Source organism: Aulonocara stuartgranti, assembly GCF_965226115.1.
Source record: "Aulonocara stuartgranti genome assembly, chromosome: 6".
In the NCBI taxonomy this organism is placed as follows: Eukaryota; Metazoa; Chordata; class Actinopteri; order Cichliformes; family Cichlidae; genus Aulonocara; species Aulonocara stuartgranti.
Genome location: NC_138944.1, coordinates 19,669,319 through 19,690,221, shown reverse-complemented (window position 1 = coordinate 19,690,221; position 20,903 = coordinate 19,669,319). Strand labels below are relative to the sequence as shown.

The 20,903-nt window shown below is 43.2% G+C and overlaps 2 protein-coding genes across 2 annotated transcripts; one reads left to right on the top strand and one right to left on the bottom strand.

Annotated features, from left to right (window-relative positions):
* The first annotated feature begins 215 nt into the window (after window positions 1-215).
* polr1e (RNA polymerase I subunit E) lies at window positions 216-4,554 on the top strand. The gene is made up of 12 exons (XM_082536320.1): window positions 216-298; window positions 535-638; window positions 725-801; window positions 882-967; window positions 1,084-1,139; window positions 1,234-1,378; window positions 1,476-1,586; window positions 1,760-1,856; window positions 1,944-2,074; window positions 2,166-2,247; window positions 3,665-3,796; window positions 3,986-4,554. The coding sequence occupies exons 1-12, from the start codon at window positions 223-225 to the stop codon at window positions 4,149-4,151; spliced, it is 1,263 nt and encodes a 420-aa protein (XP_082392446.1). The 5' UTR covers window positions 216-222; the 3' UTR covers window positions 4,152-4,554.
* On the bottom strand, window positions 4,208-11,408 carry fbxo10 (F-box protein 10). Its single transcript, XM_082536315.1, has 11 exons — window positions 11,079-11,408; window positions 10,119-10,748; window positions 9,172-9,996; window positions 8,845-8,994; window positions 8,416-8,552; window positions 8,121-8,191; window positions 7,855-8,007; window positions 7,400-7,750; window positions 6,998-7,308; window positions 6,693-6,880; window positions 4,208-5,627 (listed from the first exon to the last, which is right to left on the bottom strand). The coding sequence occupies exons 2-11, from the start codon at window positions 10,701-10,703 to the stop codon at window positions 5,447-5,449; spliced, it is 2,952 nt and encodes a 983-aa protein (XP_082392441.1). The 5' UTR covers window positions 10,704-10,748; window positions 11,079-11,408; the 3' UTR covers window positions 4,208-5,446.
* Window positions 11,409-20,903: the final 9,495 nt, after the last annotated feature.

Sequence of the window (20,903 nt, the reverse complement as noted above, 5' to 3'; positions counted from 1 at the left end):
CAGCATCGAGATGGTAAATGCTTTGGCATTTTCATTTTGTTAAAGCCCGTATAAATGATAATCCAATGAACAAAGACATAGCAGAAGGAACAGTGCAGGCAAAATAAAGAAAGGCACCAGGTAAAGTATCCACAACAAAACTGGAGAAATTAGAGCAGCGGCTTGGCGAAGCGAACACGGAAGTACAGAGGAGTAAACTCTTGCCCTGCATGAAAACTCATCATGACAACAGTCATGGCCGCCTCCTGCTCGTTTGTGTGCTGCGGAGAGGAGAAAGAAGCCGATAAAGCTGTCGTCGGTGAGTCGTCCTCATTTGTTTATTATGTAGAATTTTTCACGAGGATGATGATGATGACACATGACTCTGGGTTGGGCTTTGTAGAGTTTATATTTCTAAAGCATTTAGGTGCACACGTGGGCACTACTGTGTTGTGTCCGAGGCTCTCACGTGTGTCACTCTACAATCACATCGGTCATTGAGGTTTGATCGCATTTGAGGTTTTGATTCCCGGTGTTTCTGTCTCAATCCCACAGTCCGCTTTTCCAACGGCAGCGTCCAAAATGAAGACAAGCTGGATTTCAGCATGTTTAAAAACACAGAGGAAAGTAACCCCAGGAAAAAGACCAGGCGGATACTGGTGAGGAAGATGAGGATCTATCGTGTGTCTGCACTCTCCGGGCTATGTTGCTATACTCTGTGTTCTTCCTGGTTTCTTTTATTTAGGTTGCAGAGTCAGACAGACTGTCCTATGTGGGGCAGAACTTTGGAGTGGGGTCAATGAAGTGCAATAATCTTTGCAAGTAGGTCTTTGCTGCACATTTTGGCATGTTATGGTCACCGAGGAGGAGATTGATAAGGAGGATGTTTGGCATCTTTTTAGATATTATGTGGGCGTGTTGAACAAGCAGACCATGACGATGGAGGTGCATGAAGCTCAGCTCTTCAACATGCAACCAGTTATACCAGGTAAGAGACCTATAACATATCTGTTGCTATTTCTAACTGCCCATAAAGACCAGAAGCTGTGGAAGGAATGCTTTGTGTGCCTTCTGAGAGTCACTTTTTCTGACTTTTGTCACCAGGAGAGACAACAGACAGTGCAAAACCCCAGGACACTACTCAGACCTACAGAGAAAAGGTGCATTTGCTGCTACTGTCTGTCCATTACAAGACATCTGTGCTTAATTATGTGTAATGTGAATATCTTATTATCTTTAATGTTTCCCTTTCAGGTTGACTTACTGATTGAGGCCTTTGGTACCAACAAGCAGAAGAGAGCTCTGAGCTCTCGCAGGCTGAATCAGGTGGGCAGTGAAACCCTTCAGCAAGCAGTGGCAAAGGCTGCCAACACTGTGATTGGCGAGAAGGGTCTGGAAGGTAAGCTGCACAGTGGATGCCTCTCCTAGGAGAAATCTGGAAGTTGAATGTTTCTCTCTCCAGGTTTTTTTTTTCTTAACCTTCCCTCTCTGCACAGCTTTGCAGCAAGAAGTGGCTGACGCAGAGTCGCAAGGAGACCTGGCTCTGCACCTTCCCCCCTGCAATGCAAACGCAGACAAACGAGAGGAAGTCTATCCATTTGATGAGCGTATCTTTTATTCCTGTGCTGGAGGAGGAATGTGTTTATGGAAATAGGAAGGCAAGGAATCCATTTGAATCCCAGATATCAAGCTGGGGTACTAGCGTATGCATGTGTTTGCAGGTTTTTATCTAGAGCCGTACCAGACTTTGTTCAGGTGACCCTTAACTGAATATGTGCAGTCTTGAGCCCAGTGGAGTTTGGTGCTTTGGAGCAGGGTGGTGCCAAAATGGCAGCACTCACCCCCGAAGAGCTGAAAAAGATGAAAGATGATGGAAGGTAGAGGCAACCAAACCTTCAGAGACATTTTATTAATGTGTTCTTGCACTTGAGGTTGATCTTGTGGTTTTTATCTTTAACCTAAAGGTGCCTGAGTATTGTGAAGCATCTAGAGAATCTGCCAACTGAAAGTGAAAACCGAGACAAAACGGCACGCTGTGCTTTCTACCTCTCTCTGCTCCTCAAACTGGCTCGGGAGAGGAATGTCACCCGCAAGTGTGAGTGAATTTTGTTAGTGTTATGATGTGGAAAGTGGCATACAAACTTTCACCATTAGAGGGTTGTAGTAATTCATGTTTGCATGTACAGTTGGGCAAGAGGAAGGCTGCCCTCGCGTCATCCAGGGCAAACTGTTTAAAACGTTCACTGTGGAGACCTTCAACAATGGCAGGTATGGTGGTTAAACACATGTAGCTAGTGAAGAAAAATGTATCTGGAATTTGATTTTGTTTCACTAAATTAATAATTTCATTAGTAATTCAAAAATTTACCAAAATGCTAAACCGAGACAGGGAAGCTAAATAATATATACAGTTGTAAGAAGTTTATATACACGAATCATGAGCATGAATGTCATGGTAATTTTGGGCTTTTAATGACTTCTTTGAACTGTTCTTTTCTCAGCGTGGAATGATTGTACAGCATACACCTTTAATGATTTTAAAAACCAAGAATTAGGTGCACAAGTTTCAATTTATTTAGGATTTTCTCTAATCCACACGGGGTCAAATGTATAGATACTCACTTAAATAATTTAGTAAGTGTTGTTAAAGGTTCTACAATGTATTTTAACAAAGTTAAGACCTATTAGCTTCTCGATAGTGATCGTGATTGACTACATCTTTTAGTTTCTCTTTGCAGCATAAGAAGGGATTGTTTGATAGCACCAACTGGATTGAATAATGCAAAAGTCCAAGAAACTAATTGAAGATCTAAGGAGATCTGTAGTTTCTTGGAGACCCTCGAAAGAACTACAGATTCCAACATCATCAGTTTAAACAGCTGATTTGTCATCACTTTGCCAAAAATGTCACCCTCATATGAGAGAAGGTGAGCTAGGATAGTCAGGAACAACCCAGAAACCACCATGGCTGAAGCCTGCCATGAACTGCAAACTGCTGGAACACCAGCATTACTGTCCACAGTGAAGCACCTTTTTCATTGCCATGGACTGAGAGGGTGGCAACCAACAAAGAAGCCCCAAACACACATTAAAACTGGTTTTAGCATGAATAAAGCAGGCTAACATTAAGCCTCTGGAATTGCCTTTTAAAAAACAAAAACCCAACTCAACCCTGTTTAAATTTGTTCAGTGTGCTTTAAAGCCAGGTCTATGCCAGGAAACTAACAAATTTAAGTGAACTTTACCATTTCTACCAAAAAGAGTGGTCAAATATTCAGCCAGAATTATGCCAGAAGCTTCTTGAGGGCTGCCAAAAATCTCATTAGTACAACTTGCTAAGGGACATTAACCAAATATTAGTGGGGATGTGTGTGTATATTTGAATCTGTATGCATACTTTTGACCTGTGTGGATTTCAGAAAATCCCAAATAAATTTAAACTTGTGCACCTAATTTTTGTTTAACTATAAGTTATTAAAGGTGCGTGCTTTACTATCATTTCACTCTGGAAAGCAGTTCAAATAAGTGTTTTTTGTTTTGTTTTTTGTTTTTTAAAAATCACCAAATTATTTATGGCAGACATTCATGGCCATGATGAGTTTATGTAAACATCTGACCACAAAAGTATAGTTGTTGCTGCACTGATTCTTTTCAAAAGACACACTTTCTTTACTTTTCTGTTTAGAATCCAGAACATGGTGTCGTCGTCAATGCGGGTCAAACTAGCAGCATACTGCTTAGCTCTGCTGCTGCATATGGGTAACATGACAGCTGACCTCACATTACTGCATCGTGACCTGGGAATCACTGAGGCAAGGTAAGCAGGGGAATAAAAAGGAAGCCTTTAAAAATCGTTTCTTACATTTCATACATTGTTTAAATAAAGAGTAAAATCATTAATGAAGTCAATAATGTGGACTTAACCACAGATACTACTATCCTCCTTCTTTACTCTGTAGTTTTTGTTTAAACTGTAAACTATTGTGATTCTTGTGCTCTCCTATAGGATGACTGAAGTCGCAAAGTCAATGAGACTGACCTTGGTGAAACCAGCCCGAGGCAAGGGTGATAACATTGAACTGCAAGATGACAGCAGACTGGCCGCCCTTGTTCTGCCTCTGATCAAATACGATCACTTCACTGAGAGACGGAAACGCAAAAAGATGCACTGAGGACGCGAAGGAGAACCGAGAACTGGACAGAAAGAAATGAATATCAAACAAATGGCTGCATTAAACAAGGCTTGTTTGTTAATGCTTTTGTAGACAAAGTGAACTTCAAGGCGTATGTGACACACTTACATTTAAAGATAGGAAAAAAAAAAAAAAAAAAAAAGACTAAAGAGCTGTAAACAAATTCTAGATGACAGAACATCTAGCAGGAACGTATAGGCACGTTTGTAGACATCACATGTTGCACACTACATATCTTCCCCTTCTCTGAGTGTGTGGACAGGATATCTGGATAACTGCCTCTCTCTTCTGTCTGCTGGTCTTTTTTTTGCTTTTGATTTATTTTTTACAAATGCAGACAAATTAAATAAGCTGTTACAAAAGCTAAACTGTCGTCAGACAATAGTGGATGGTTGTGAGATTATATTTCAGCAAATGCGAACCCTCTTCTGAAACCGAAACCTACTCAAATGTGATTGGTTGGTCGAACTTAAGTGCAGGTGGACTACAAATGGAACTATAAAGCTTAGACTACCAACAGTTTTTTTTTGCATAATCATATGCAGACATCTGTTTAGTTTTCTGTGCAGCATGTTGACAGGATCTGAAATAATGAGATGTCTCAAAAGCTGAAGTGCATTAAGTTTTAAAAACCATAGAGGACATTACGCAAGAAGAGACCCGCCAACAAACAGGACAGAAAGAGACAGAATCTTAATTTTGGCTTAATTGCATAAAAGCCCTCACGCTATGAATACACCTTCCCTCGCTACAGCATCCCTTAAATAGTCAACCAAGGCACAGCTTTACTTTGACCCACTGTAAAAGCCACCATTTCTGAAGCCTTTGACTCCTGCTAGGATTTAGAAATGTGCACTTCCTAACCAGCGAGTCCCTATAAGCAAAAATAAGACTACCAAACAAGTCTGCAGTAAATGAGCTAATGATAAACTAGGCAAAGCTCTAGTCTCAAACAGATTCCAAAGAAGTATGAATGTCTTGTACTCCAGCTTCGGTTTTCAATAGCCCACGTTTTATGAGTACAGTAGCATTTTAATCGTAGAAGTACAAAAGTCTAATTTCAGATTTTCAAAATCTTCTTCCACCTTAATAAAAATGAGGGTGGATGGCTCCTTTAATGTTTCAGTTGCCGTCTCCAGCTACTTGGACAATTAACCGAACCCTTATTTTGACAGTCAGTGCCCCACGTGTATGGTTTACAGCAGTTAAGGTGCAACCCGATGCTGACCTCCTGACCCTGGCTATCATATTGGCTTGTAAGTTCTTGCCAGTATTCACAGGATGCTGCAAAACATGCTGCCGCTGTGGCAACCACTTTCCACAGTTGCGCTGATCCTGGTGGTCACGGAAATTCCAAGTCCAGAGGGATACTGGGATGAAGAGAGACCAGCAGGGGAGCTGGCCAGTGGGCGAGGAGGAGGGTTTTCCATAACCCAGGGGGGAACAGATGTACAGCTATGAAATGAAGAGAGAAAGGGTAAACAGCAATTGGGAGGTGCCCTTTAAGATTATTTTTCACCCCACCCCGATTTGTTTTTTTTTTTTAAACCATTTTCATCTTCAGCAGTTCCTGAGGGAAATAACCTTTAAGCTGCACACCATTTTTTATGTCACTAGCTAGCTGTCACTGACTGTTATACAATTCTGAGTAAACGGTGAATTTTTAGAGCTTTTTCTTCTCATAAAAACCTGCTTCATTCAAAAACGTTGCTATTAGAGTAAACTGTAGCAGTACATGTATGGGTCCAGCCCAGCAAAGCTAATAAATAGAGAGGGAATGTGATTAAGAAAAACAACCACTGCTCTCCACTGAGGTAATAAAACCAGTAAAAGAACTGCAGTGTGGTGGGACGCACTACCAACACGGTAAAGAACCAAGGACTAAAGCCTCTAAGGAGCCAAACCCCAAACACAGAACTCAAGTTAATAAGATGAGGCAGCAGCAACTGATTCAAGCGGTATCCTGATATTTAGATGGCCTGCCTTAGTACTTCTCCAAGTACACCATCTTCTAACCTCTGAGGTTGGGCTCTAGGTCTTGAACTGGGGGATCATTTCACATGTAAGGAAAATGTGATCACTACACCACGAAGCCACTGCTTTCCTACTAAAAGCAATGACCTCAAAAAGTTCTTTAAGTTAACCTGCAGATCTGAGTAATTTTTTACTCAGATCACTTACTATTTATTAGTAATTTATTAGACACTGCACAGACAGCAGAAGCGATAGAAAGTGACGACACTAATTCCACTGATGGTCTACTGCAGGGCTCTCCAACTCCAGGCCTCGAGGGCCGGTGTCCTGCAGGTTTTAGATGTGTCCTTGATCCAACACAGCTGATTCAAATGGCTAAATTACCTCCTCAGCTTGTGTTGAAGTTCTCCAGAGGCTGGTAATGAACTAATCATTTGATTCAGGTGTGTTGATCTAAAACCTGCAGGACACCGGCCCTTGAGGCCTGGAGTTGGAGACCCCTGGTCTACTGAATGTCTGCCAGTTTTTAATGGGCCTACTGATTACCTGTCATCATGCCTGAGAATGCTATTGTTCCGCAGCACACAGCTCTCATTGCCAGGATCCATATGTAGCAACGCTTTTCTGTTGTCACGGTGACCCTGGAACAAGATGTTGTCATGGACAACACCTTTAACTGGCCCTAGCACGGCAATCCCACAGCCTTGTGAGGGTTGGACACGATTGCGCATTACCTGAAGACAAAAAAATTATTAAAAACTCAAATGTAATAAAGTTATGGTTAATATAAAAGTAAACAGCTACAATATGCAGGTCTAATAGTAGGTTTGGAGATCTTCAGTCCATCCCACCTTGATATCGGCAGTTCCACAGACCTGGATTCCACATCCACGGTTCCCAACAACATCATTCTCCACAATCTGCCCATTACCACTGAAACTGACACCATAGCCACTGTTTTCATAGATGCCATTACCACGAAGCTCCACTCTGCAGTCTTTCTCCACCGCAACACCACCTCGACCATTTTCCAGAATGCAGTTTGTAGCAAGTCGGGTCAGCTGACTGCTTTGCAGCACGGCAATGCCAAGGCCACGGTTACAGTTTATCAGGTTAGCGAAAACATTCAGGGCCTCAGTGCTCTTCACATACAGACCAACTGCTATAGGAAGGGACAAACAGATGGAGAAATGACAAACAGTCTTTCATTCTCCCGTTCTATCGGCATTTGATGAAACAGATCAATTTAGTACCTCCATTGTAGCTCATGCAGTTGCTCTCCACCAGGGCCACGCTAATAGAGCGGCGAGCAGAGTGGCGCTCATCTTCACTGTCCAGGTCACTGTCCCAGGCAAACAGTTCACCTTCTTCATTAAAGTTCTCCTGCCCTTCACGTCCCTCTCCTTCTACACCCCTCCTGTCTGCACCGCCTCCTTCTCCAGCGATTCCTTCCTGCCCAGGCCAGTTTCCCTCCCTGACCTCAATGTTCTCTGGGTCCTTCCTGCAGAACACTGCCAGCCCATACATACAGTTATGGATGATGTAGTTGCTTAGGAGCTGTGGGAGGCTGGATGACATAACCCACACACCGCAGCCTTTGTTACCTGAAGGAGTCAGAGAAAGAGGGAACTGAAACTGTTCTGAGTCAGGGGTGTTGAAAATGAGCTATTAAACACAATGAAGCCTCTAAGAGATAAATAATACATACAAAAAACCTGGTTTCCCTCAATAAGTCCACGTCCTCTCTCTCCCACCACAACACCATCTGAGTAGCCGTAACAAATGTAGTTGTTCCGTAAGATAGGGTCGCCTCCTCTGCGGATATCCACACCGCCCCATTGGTTCTCTCGAATTACATTCTCTGGAATTAAAATTAGTTATTATCTGTGTACATTAGTGGAGAAACACAAAGAAGCCATTTGTCAATTTGTGTGTTCATCTGGATAAGACAATGGAGCAGATCCACTGACACACCTGTTATCGTTCCTCTGCCGTTCTCATTTATAGCAATCCCTGCAGCCTGGCCCTGGAAGATGTGATTCCCACTGAGAAAGAAAGAAAAAAAAGGGGGGGATAAAAGTTCCCACGGAGCAAATGATGAATAGGAGAACAGAAAAGTGGTGTCAAAAGAAAGAAAAAAAGAAGCTAGCTCTGCTGTAGGCTTTCTACAAAAATCCAGATTTCTATCTTTTTAAACAATTCCAGTCTCAAGATAAACACGAACACAGTGAATAATATCCAAATTAATTGCTTGCAGACTCCAACCTACCTTACCACGGGATTTCCACTGAAGAGAATATATACCCCAGCTTCTTTGTTGTTGTAAATCTGATTGCTTCGAATTGAACCTTTTCCATTTCCAAGGACAACAACCCCAGAGCGCAAACCACTGTGTATTTTGTTGCACTGTGGATTAATAGTTGATAATGGATAAAAAGACTGAGGAAATTAGTTTCATCTGGAAAGCCTGAATAGATCATTTCTGGAAATCATAAATATTCATACTCTGGGTCTGTCTGTTTTATGCATCTTAAGCTCTTAAGTTGAGTAAGTTAGAAAAGTAATGAACAAAAATCTCCTCATCCATGATATCTGGGCATGCTGCTGAAAGGCTCTGGGACATGCTATCACAGGAAATTTTTTGTTTGCTTGCATCTTTAAAAAGTTGGAATCCAATCAGCAATTGTGTGGCATTTACCACAATGGTTGGGTTAGCCCCCTTTCGGATATCCAGCCCTGCCTCCCCGTTCGAGTGAATGTTGTTTTCTGCTATGAGGCCCTGAGCAGAGAGGCGCAGAAACACGCCTGACGCACGACATTCGCAGACCTCGTTTCTCAGCATTACGATCTGAAGCAGGAGAGATAGAAAAGGAAGGTGATCAAGTAGCAGCTTGAATAGGACACTGATGCTAAATTACTAATGATACGAGCTACTTTAACTTGATATGTTTCCCAAATACACACAATACACAATCGCAGATGCATGCCATTTGTATGAAGCAAAGTTACTAGGAACATTATTAACTGTGGAGTTTTGGATGCAGCGCACGGCGTAGTTCAGGCTACGAAAAACATTCTCCTCCAGTCGAGCTTGTCCATAATTGGACAAATGCACACCGCCCTTCCCGTCCCTGAAGAGGCATCGTCTGAGGATGCAGCCAAGTGTCGATGCTGCCAACATGTGAGCCTCCGGGTCTCTGTCTAATTCCTGCTGTAGGGTGAGAGGGTCAGGGATCATAGAAGGGGGATCTGGGGAAGAGGAAAGTGGAAGAGAGCCATCTGGCCGGGGGTTGAGCAAATGTGATAGGCCATGATGGTCACATGGGATTTTGTACTCCAGTGTAAACTGCTTTTTGGTGTTGTTGGCCCCCCACTCGTCTCTGTTCTCCTCTCCCTCACTGCGCTCACCATCACTCCAGCCATCTTCAATCACTGTCCTCTGACATACCGCATCTACCCCTGTTCTCCTCTTCCAGTCACCTATGGTTATGCTCTCCTTTTTAACATTAGCACCTGGAGGTTGATGTCCACCAGTGGAGGCAGCCGGATGTCCTTTGGGAGAACCATTATGCTCAGATAGGCCACATGATGAGAACGTCCTAGCCAGAGCTGCCAAATGTTTACAAGCCCAGTTCCTTTCTGAGACCGGGGGACCTTCCACAGTCACTGAAGCTGTGTCACTTCCTGAGAAGTCACAGCTGTCAAATAAACTCAGGACAACTCCCAGCAAGTGTGCAGAGCTGCCCTGGGAGAAGGAGCAAAATCGAGCCTGGCAGGTTCCTGGCCCGCGGATTTGCAGCTGAGCCCCCTCAAAGTTGCAGTTATCTAGTTGGACATGTCCCCAGGATGTCTAGAGGAGAGCAAGACAGAAAGAAACAAAGAAATATAATTAGATTCTATTTTCTCTTGTGTTTATAGGAGTGTATAGACTAGGCCAATCTGACTCTGAGACTCTTAGGAAACAAGCTGCACCTTGTAGACAACCGTGGAGAACCAGGGTGGCATGAACACCAGATTACACAGCCTGGCAGTAGGGCACTGCTGTTCCATACACACTAGGAGGGCCACCTCGCCCAGTCGGCCTAACCCAACCAGCTCCACCGGTACTTTCAGCGCTACCTCAGCCTGCTCCTCATACACCCCTGGATGGAGCACCACTCGGTCGTAAGGCCCCACCACCCCAAGGGCTCCGCGCAGGGTCTCAAACTCACATCCCGGCCCCACGTGCCAAACCCTGCGATCTTTCCGACGACGGAAGAAGAGAAGGCAGGCGGAGGACTGGAGCTCTGGACCATTTTGAGTCCAGGTGCGGGTGGCAAGGGCATGTTGTTTCAGGGCCTCTCTCCACGAAGGGGGCTCCAGATGAGGTTGACTAGGCCAGTTGGGATGTCGGCACTCAGGGCAGCCCAGGCAGAGCTGTCTCCAGCGGGTGTTATCCAGAGAGAGGATGAGCTCTCGCCAGGCACGGCACACCTGGCAGCAGCGGCCCAGGTCAGGGAGAGGGAGATAGGCTAAGATAACCCTCCACAGCTCCACGGGGAGGCTGCCCACCTCCATGGCAGCAGAGACGCCGGCTGGTTAGCACCGCGATGGGAGGGATACCTGGAGACAGACACACGTGCACACGCACGCGCATTTCAAGGCAACAGGAAGCGCAAACCGTTACACAACAATATTACCCAACAGGATATTCAACTGCGTTTCGTTTTTAATATTCGCACATCAACACCAAATGGCGCCACGACCAGCGTTAATTTTAGCCGAAAAACAAAATGCAGCGAAAACTAGATATGAATTATGTAATCTCACTGTTCATTTTGCGTAGCGGTAAACGATATCTCCACTAAGGGCCTGTAATATTGCCCTGAAAGTTTGCTACAGTTAAACGCGGTTAGCTAGCGGCGTAACTAACGCTAGCCCAAACGTCCTTACCTTTTACCAGTTTGCCATAGTCAACACATGTCGGCTCGACGTTTAGACAAGCCATCTATCCGGCGTTGCATGCCTGCGACACTGACTTTGTCCTCGCATCCTTCGGAGTTCACAGCTATCATAATTACTGCAGATGTACCATCGAAATAAATGGAGTTCAGACGATTGCTTACAGTTTACAGCAAGAAACCCAAGATCCCCATCTTCCGCTTCCCAAAAGTGGGCGTTTACTTCAGCTTCCCCTTGGTGCATCCAAGGGGAAGCTGAAGTATAGGGAAGAACGTTGTTAACTGGTTAGACCCCAAATTCAGAGCCGGGCCAAGGTTTTATGGTGCCTTAAGTGGAATTTAATTTGGTGCCCCCCCCCCCCCCCGCTAATCCCACCTCAGCACCCCAATATTAACTATATATTATCAATTAAAAAAATCCTTTGTGCATTCTTCATTTACCAAAACTATTATCATTACTTTCTAGTGCACTGGAGAGAAATAACAACAAAAAAAAAAAAACCCCAGCAACCTGACAGTGTATTTTTTTTTAAACATACTAACTGTTTTAATTGTTGTTGAAATGTGCAAAATGACAGAACAATCATAAGGAATTTAACATAGGCCTAAATATGATTATTTGTTATGCAACGATGCAAGTTTTAAAACAGAACAAATTAAACAGAAAGCTAGCAGTAGGTTACCAACCATAATGCCTGTGGTTTCCATTGCCTAAACTCAACACACCTTTAGCTAATTCTGTTACAGTATTGTCAGTGGGCCTCTTTAACAATAGGCCTATTCTGGCAGTCTGTGAGAAATATTGCTTTAGGTTTTATTATCAGTTATCAAAATAAATAGTGAAGCAAATGTGAGACTAAATGCGTTTTTCTTTCCTAAAACAGTAAAAGACAGCATTTATTAAGTTATCATTTGTTACCTAACCAGTTACATACTGGCTAATATATATAAAATTAGCAGTTATTGAGAAGAGGATGAAGAAATTTTCTTTTTTTTTTCTTTTTTCTTTGCGTTGTATACTGGTGTGAATGGCATATCATGTGACACGGGCATGATGTTTTACTTTGTTTGAGTCTGGAGTGTGGAGTTTTGGTCACTCTGAACTTGCATGGCTTCTCTGTTTATGAGATATTTGCACACTGAGCGGACAAAAACTGAACTGTTAACAAATAGGTTCTCTCTAATTAATGGATGTTTTTCTGGTAGCTTCTGGCTGCACAGAATGTGAGTAAAGGGTTAGCATGAGGATGAAAGGACTTAATACAGTAAGTACATTATTTATTTCCACTCAAAAGTAGAAAAACCTTTCATTTTTTCTTTCTGAATGTATAGGCAGTTTCTATTAATATAGGTTAATGAAAGTAAAGTTCTCTCTCTGTTGATGTAAGCCATTGTAGCTCATCCACCAGTCTCTTTCTCTCTCATGTGTTAGATGCTTTTTTTTATTTGATAAGTTACAGTTTGGACTGGTGTTTACATCACTGGATAGACTATCACAATACACAACCAAAATAACAGTGAAGCAGTCCATTGTCAATATCAAAATCCAGTGCCAATGCTATGGCAGAGAGGCCTGCAACTCTGCCACAAAAGCAGCACTTTCCTTCCCACAGCAGTGCTTTGTTGCTGATTAATGCACCATTCAAAATCCATTCTCTCCTAATTTAACAGTCCTTCACAGCTTATAGAATAAGTATTAGCATGGAAAAAACGGAAGTCCATTATATTCATGTAAGAGATCACATCCCGAAGAGGTGAGAGTCCAGTCTTGTCTGCACAATCACATGACTTGCCCTACCTCATCTAGCCTGCAGATGTCACTGTTGAAACATTTTGATCAGAACCTCAACCACATTTTATTTAATAAATTATTCTGACATGTGGTAAATATTAATTTCAGTCAGTTACCCTGTTGACATTTAATATTGCTCTTGTCTTTAGAAAGATTACCACTTTTAATGCCCTTCCATCTGCCACCAATCTGTTACATCATTTACTGTCTTTCATTTCATAACTCTAAATCAATAATGTGGTTCTTATGTATACCCCAGAATCTCTTGCAAATCTCTTCACCTTTGTAAGCTATTAAATTCAGCTTCTTATCAGGATGATGGCTCCAGTCAAACTGTAAAGCATTCAGGACTCTGGGGCTTTTATTGTGAAAGATAAGGACATGAGCACATGGTAGCTTCATCGTGTTTCTCGGGTCTGCTTTGGCCCACTTATTAACCAATCAGCGTTCAGCCTATGCCAAACTATTCCTTGTTGGATTTCAAAAGAACGGCACGGGAGCACGCTTGTGTAAGCTGAATACCCGTCTCCATAGGCTCTACATACATATGGAAACGGACAAAACTGTGGTATCATAACATAAAACCTGAAAGAGAAAACATGACTTCACAGTGCACCTGCGGGGACCGGTTGCTATGACGACTAAAGCCACTGAGAGGAGTGTTAGGAAGGCAGACGTGAAGGTTTCAAAGAAAAGCTTATCAAGTGAAAAGTCGTATTAAAAAATAGTTTCAGCCTGAGTGGCAGCAACTTTCCTACTACAAAATATGAATTTTTCAGTTTTATTTATACAGCGCCAAATCACAACAACAGTTCCCTCAAGGCGCTTTATATTGTAACGTAGACCCTACAATAATACACATATTATTGTAGTATTGCGACCGTGGTTCAGGGGATTGGGAAGGTCATCTTGTAACTGGAAGGTTGCCGGTTTGATCCCTTCCTCTGTCTGTCTTGGTCGTTGTGTCCTTGAGCAAGACACTTCACCTACCACCTACTGGTGTTGGCCAGAGGGGCCGATGGCGTGATATGGCAGCCTTGCTTCTGCCAGTCTGCCCCAGGGTGTGGCTGCAACTTTAGCTTGCCTCCACCAGTGTGTGAATGTGAGAGTGAATGAATAGTGGAATTGTAAAGCGCTTTGAGGGTCTCGAAAAGCGCAATATAAATGTAATCCATTATTATTATATAGAGAAAAACCCAACAAGCATATGACTCCCTATGAGCAAGCACTTTGGTGACAGTGGGAAGGGAAAACTCTCTTTTAACAGGAAGAAACCTCCAGCAGAACCAGGCTCAGGAAGGGTCAGCAATCTGCTGCGACCGGTTGGGGTGAGAGAAGGAAGACAGGATAAAATACATGCTGTGGAAGAGAGACAGAGATTAATAACAAGTATGATTTAATGCAGAGATCTCTATTAACACATAGTGATTGAGAAAGATGACTGAAGAAGAAATGAATACATCATGGGAATTCCCCAGTTTTAAGCCTAATCTTAAAAGTAGAGCTAGTACTGCATCCAAACTGGAAGTCAAGTCAAGTCAAGTGGCTTTATTGTCATTTCAACCATGTGCAGAAGTAGAACAGAAGTACAATACGACAATACGACCACAATACAACCATGTGCAGTATGTACAACGTTCCTCCAAGACTGTGGTGCTACATATAACATGTAACAGACAATCAACACGGGGCTACATAGAGGGCAAGTGTGCAAAAATTGAAAAAAACAAAACAAGACAAAGACAGTGTAACACCAGAAAAAACAAAATGATACAGACACATGGCAGTGCAGACACAGAAAGTGTGACAATGCCAGTGGGTTGTGCAAAAGACTGAGCATTCTGCTAAAATTTGCTCCTCTGGGCTTCCTCACCAATATGTCATTCTGAGCATCAAACCGTGCGTTGTTCAGTGCATCTGTTAGCGAGGCGTCGCCATCAACCCCAGGTGTCTTCTTCTTGTAGTTGCTGATGGCCTTGATGCCCTGCTACATGCAACTGTCTAGGAAGTGGCCATGGATTCTTCTGCCGTGTACTTGCTTTGCTGCACTGATGTCTTGAGACAGTTTGGCCCTTGCTGTTCCCAGGGCAAACAAACAAAGGAACCACAAAGCTGTCAGTAAACCATTTTATGCCTTACCAAGCCAGGTGTATCCAGAAATCTTGGGAAAAGGTCCAGGACAGAAGAAGCTGTGGCTGGATCTTGAATCACTTTTTGCCTATGTTGAAATGTCACCTTCATTTTCTCTTTGACAGTTTCATGTCAGTTGAGTGCCTCATCACTGACATAGCTTCCTTGCAGTCATCACCTGACAACTGTCTCGCATTTGAACACAAGTTGTGAAGAATTTTGGGGCTGTCTTGAAAAGCTGACCTTGGTTTCTGCATCTGCAAAACAAATTTCCCACGTGTGGGACTAATAAAGGTTATCTCATCTTATCTTATCTTATCTTCAGTAGAGTTGCGCTGCACAGTTTTCAATCTCCATGCCAGGTAACCAGAACCACTTTGGTGATCATAGAAATGTTCCTATCGAATTATGAGCAAGAGAGATTTGTTCCGTATTGATTACCTGTTACCCTACACTGTTTGTAGCAAGTTTTGGATACTGAAGAAAACTCCTTCCTGACTGTTGGGATTGTTCAGTAATACATGTCAAAAAGCCAGATATGGCAAATGCATTAGAGGTCTATTTAAATCAATTGTTACAGAATGACATATTTTTTGTACATTTATTTATTTTGGGTCCATTATGTTATAAATGAGCAAAGGACTGAAATCATTTTTTCTCACTGTTTACATTTCTACTGTTTAAGTGACTGGTATTCATACGGTGTTAAATTAATGTGTGATGAGTAACCTGTGCATTGTGCATATGGTGGGTTTCAGCAGTTGCTGTAAGAAACAGTATTACTGGCTTGGACAAGATATGTAATGGTGACTTATAGCTAAGGTGACTTAAGTATACATGTTAAGTGATGTTTAAAAAGTAACAGTAATTACTGTGCTTTAAAGTTGTAACAGTAAGCTGAGATTAATATTCATTTGCTCCTCAACTACCAAATCAAATTTAAGCTGCTGCATTAACGTTTACATTAAGGCTAAGTATACAAATTTTAAAAAAAAAACCCCTCCAACAATGGCAGAGTTTGAGACTAATCCAGAAATCAGTGAAAAGGGTGATGTGGAACAATTTTCTGCAGATGAGCAACTACAAGCAGTTGAAGGCACAGCTGATGATGTTTCTACTATCACAAAGAGCACGACAGAGCCAACGAGTCCGTACGTTGACGGAAAAGGGCAAAGAACTGTACGATAAGCACATAGGCTACATTCACACTGCAGGCAAAAGCGCATCAAATCTGACTTTTTTGAACCTATGCGACCCATATCCTATCATGGTATGACAGTGTGAACAGCACAAATCCGATATTTTCAAATCCAATCTGGGTCACTTTTGTATGTGGTACTGAATCCGATACATATCTGATGTTTTAGAAAGCGACTGCTGAACGGTCATGTCGCATTAAATCCGTCTTTTACGTCACTGACACAAGTTAGATGCCAATTATCAGCGCCGGAGAAGTGCACGAGAAGACATTGTGAATGCTTCTTGGCCATCCAGTGAAAATGTTGGGAAGACAGCGTTGGAGAAACGTGGACCTTTTATTTGTACTGTATAATCTCCTGTCATGGTCCGCGGCCCGGCGTCCGAGGTGCTGATGGGACTCCCGTGGGCGTGGCTGCTAACTCCACACCTGCATCCCATCCCAGGCGATCACCAGGTGGACTATTTAATCCTGCCCAGCCTGCTGCTCCACGCCAGTCCGTAGTCGTCCTTCAGCGGTAACGCCTGCGGGAAAGCCCTTATGCAAACCTATCCGTGTGAACTAACACCTAGTGATGGTGAGATGAAGCCTCATGATGAACTGAAGCTTCCCATCCAACTGGTCGACTCATGGTTCGAAGCATTGTGATGATTCATTTGCTCTACTGCGCCATCAAGTGGACAATTCAAGTGAAACGGGCTCAATGATTATAATGATGTGTAAACCGTTAAACTGAATAAATAAATTGTTTTTCATGGTTATTTATCCCGAATATTGTCTCAGTATGTCTGATACAAAAGAGAAAGTGGAAACTATCAGTACACAGTTTTTGGGATGATTGTGTAACTGCGTAATCATGCTTATGTACATCTCAATAATGACACAAACTAGTGTGTGGCACTTCAAGTTGAATGAATAAAGGAATTTCTATTGTTCATGACACCAATAACTGAACTCTAAATATTAGTTATATTTAATATTATACTAATTTTATATTATATTAATTTAATTAATGTTTGTGTATAATAAATTGGCAGCTTAACACAGGAATGTACATGGAAACAAAAAGGGAGGGAGTTGTGATGTGAATGTGCTTGTGACTTTATAACAGTGCTCATGGGGGAATCAGCTGTGTTTTGCTGCCCATTTTATTTCGAATCTGGCGCGAACCAGTGAACCAGTTCCCGAATCAGTCACGTGGTACGGACTGCCCGCGAGGCCTCGAACGTCACTGCATACGTAATCAACGCAAGCGTCGATACGCGCTTCAGAAAAACGCCCCCGCGATTACCCGACGCGCGATTCGAAGCTTCGACACACAGGACACATCACTACTAACACTAACTCTGCCCTGTGTACTCAGATCACAGCTCGGCGTGTTTGAGCCACCAGCCTGTCCACCTGCCCGTCTGGAATTTGGATCCCGATCAGCCCCAGCCGCCTCGACCTTTCTGGAGCTTCTCCCCATGGACCCTCACCCCTCCCTCCGGTTCCCTCGGCCCCGCTATCATCGTAAGACGCGTACTCTACCTCCCCTCGTATGCTGCCGTTTTCCCCGCACCCCAATAATCCTTTTTCCTTTTTCTGTTTCAGCCTCCCACGGTCCCGCTCTCGGCGTTCCAGCGCGACTCGCCTCCCGGTCCCTCGGTTTCTCTGGTTCCGTGCGTTTTTTCCCTTCTACCCTCCCGGGACACCCTCAGTTATAATAAAGTTTATTTTTTGTTCTCTCGTACCACTGTGTGTGTGTGTTCTGCTCCTGGGTCCAGCTTGTGCGTGGAACTTCGGTTCATGACAATCTCCTCTCTAAAACAGCAATTAGGATCATTATTAGGCCATATGTAAATAAAAAAATAACTTTATAACTTAAAGAAAAATTGGGAAACGTAAAGTCAGAAATAAGTCTTTATAGTAAGGGCCATCAGTCAAACAGTACTGTTTTGGTCTGGGTCTAAACAGAGCGCATTGTGTGTGATGTCTTCTTTTGCGCATGTGGGCCGCTTTGAGGGTTCATACTAGAGCGCGTTTGCTGTCACATTTTATTTGTGGTGTGAACAAGCAGACAAAAAATCGTAATTGAGCATTAAGACCTGCAGTGTCAACGTTGTCATTAAGGATGCCAAAGGAGCTATAGATGGTCAGTGCTCAAAGGATCTGCTACAAGAACATGTTTCCAAGGTTCTGAGTGCTTCTAAGGTTGTGAATGGTTGAGTTGAGACGTATTGAATTTCCAGATAATGACACAAGATGGAGGATGGATATGTGTGAAGCCATAACAAAGACAATTGTTGAATCTGTAAGAAAGTGCCCAAGCCCAAGTAGAGTGGAGGTTCAAAGAGATGAAGAACATTGGAAGGATACTGAGTCTTTACCTAAGTCAGTAGCCTCAGATGTGGAAAGTAGGGATGAACAATGGAAGGAGACTGAGTCTATGCCTAAGTTAGCCTCAGACAGGATGAGTGTCAAGTCACACCACACTAACCTCTCTTCTCATTCAAGGGTTTCCTCCAGACACTCCAGCAGGCTCTCAGCTAAAAGACAAGATGCAGCTGCTGAAGTTACAGCAAATGAGGCTGCTCTGCAAGTTCTGCTTGAACAAGATATCCATATGAAGAAAACTGAAAGACAAGAAGCAGAAATAGCACAAAGACAAAAGGCTCTAGAAGTAGAACGACTTGTTACTGTAAAAAAGCTGATTGCAGCAAAGGCTCGACAGCAGGTGTATGAATAAAGTGAATGTTCAGATGAAGAAATATACAACCTACTTCACCACAGATCTGAGAAGAAAAATGAAGTCAAGTCTGAAAAAATGACCAGCATATCAAACGGTGTTCCTCGCCACCGCAACGAAAGGTGAACACAGAAGATCTGGTTAAAGCATTTGCAGTGTCTCTTAATGCAAGTCGTCTTCTGGTACCAGAGCCAACAATATTCAGTGGCAATCCTATCAGATATAATGATTGGAAAATTTCCTTTCAGACTCTGATCGACAGGAAAAATATACCAGTTGAAGAGAAGACTTATTACCTGAGAAAATATGTAAGTGGACGTGCAAGTAAGGCAATAGAAGGCTACTTCCCACTTGGCACAGAGGCTGCATACTATGCAGCATGGGCAGTTCTCAAAGAGAGGTATGGGAATCCCTTCCTCGTAGCCAAGGCCTTCAGATACAAACTTGGCACATGGCCTAAGATAAGCTCTAAAGGCAGTATGGAACTTCAAGCATTTGCTGACTTCCTTTGCTGCTGCAAGACAGCCATGTTGCAAATGAAGGGGTTTGAAGTGCCTGTAATCCTATAACATCTCTCTTTGCTCTCAAGCCAAGTGAAATTAAAGGGGAACAGAAGCAATGTAGCAAAGGTGCTAGCAATTAACTCAAATGAAAGAACTGTTAGTGCTAGTTGTGTGTACTGTGAAAGGTCGGGTCACAGCCTACTTAAGTGTAGAAGGTTCAAAAGTGAGAGCATTCTAGAAACTAAAGTTTGCTCAAGACAAAAAGTTATGTTTTGGCTATCTGAAATCTGGTCATTGCTCCAAGGATTGTGAAAGCAGAGAAACCTGTGACACATGTAATAAAAGGCATCCAACATGTCTTCATGACAATCGTACTAAGGAAGAGAGAACAAGGAGAAATCAAAGCAAGAACAGTGACAGGACAAGACAAATGAACTCAGACGTCTCACAAGACGACAGTGTCACACCAACAACAAGTGAAGCAACTTCTAACAGAGTCACACAGAATGTTGACAACACTCACACATCTTCCATTATTCCAGTATGGGTTTCAACCAAAGGTGAGCCAGAGCATGAAATTCTTGTGTACGTGTAACAGTGTTTATGTGGTATTATTCCACTTGCCACAAATATCAGTGTAATGGGGAAACAGCGCCCCCCCTTTTGGTGTGGCTGGTTAGGTGAGGCTGGCTGCAGTAATCGCTGCCAGTCTGCCGTAGCCATACGAGAGTGTGCTGTGCGGAGTGGTGTATGGCGAGCCTGTGCACTGATAATACACCGTTGTTTCCATTCAGGAAATAAAGTGGCAACGATCGATCAGAGACTCCTTGTCTTTTTAAAAACACTACACAACGCAGAGTCGAGGAGTCTGTTTGGGCCGAACTGTTGCAGCGGGATGAAGCAGAAACCGGTTACACTGGTGCCGTGACCCCAGCTCCTGCTATCCTGCGACCGCAACGGGGGCCGTCTACTTCCTGGAAGGTGGAAAAGTCGCGGGAGACTGGCTTTTCTTAGTCCCGCCATTTTCTGCGTTCTTTAGAGACATCGGGGCGGGGCTCTGTGCTTTCTTTGTTTTGGAGAGTTACAAAAAAAAAAGAAAAAAAAAAGGGAGGGACACATTGCTGAGCCATGGCAGATTTTCCCAGTTTTGGCAGGGGAAGGGGGGCAGTTGGTTTTACCCCTCTGCATTCATATGGCAGAGGCAGATCAAGGTTGCTGACAGCCCCAGTTTCCTCCACACCTAAGCCTGTCCTTGCTGAGTTAAATGAAAACCCTATTGTTGGGAACTGTGATGATCTACAAAATACTAGATCAGAAACCAGTCCCACAAAAGAGAACCTTTATGCAGAGATTGCAACGCAAATTGGGTTTTCTATTGGGGAAAGCATTGCCTCTTGTCTTGAATCTCGGTTGGGCTCTGGAGTGGGAAACAGTGTTGTTGGGTCTGCCAATGTGTTATCTGAACC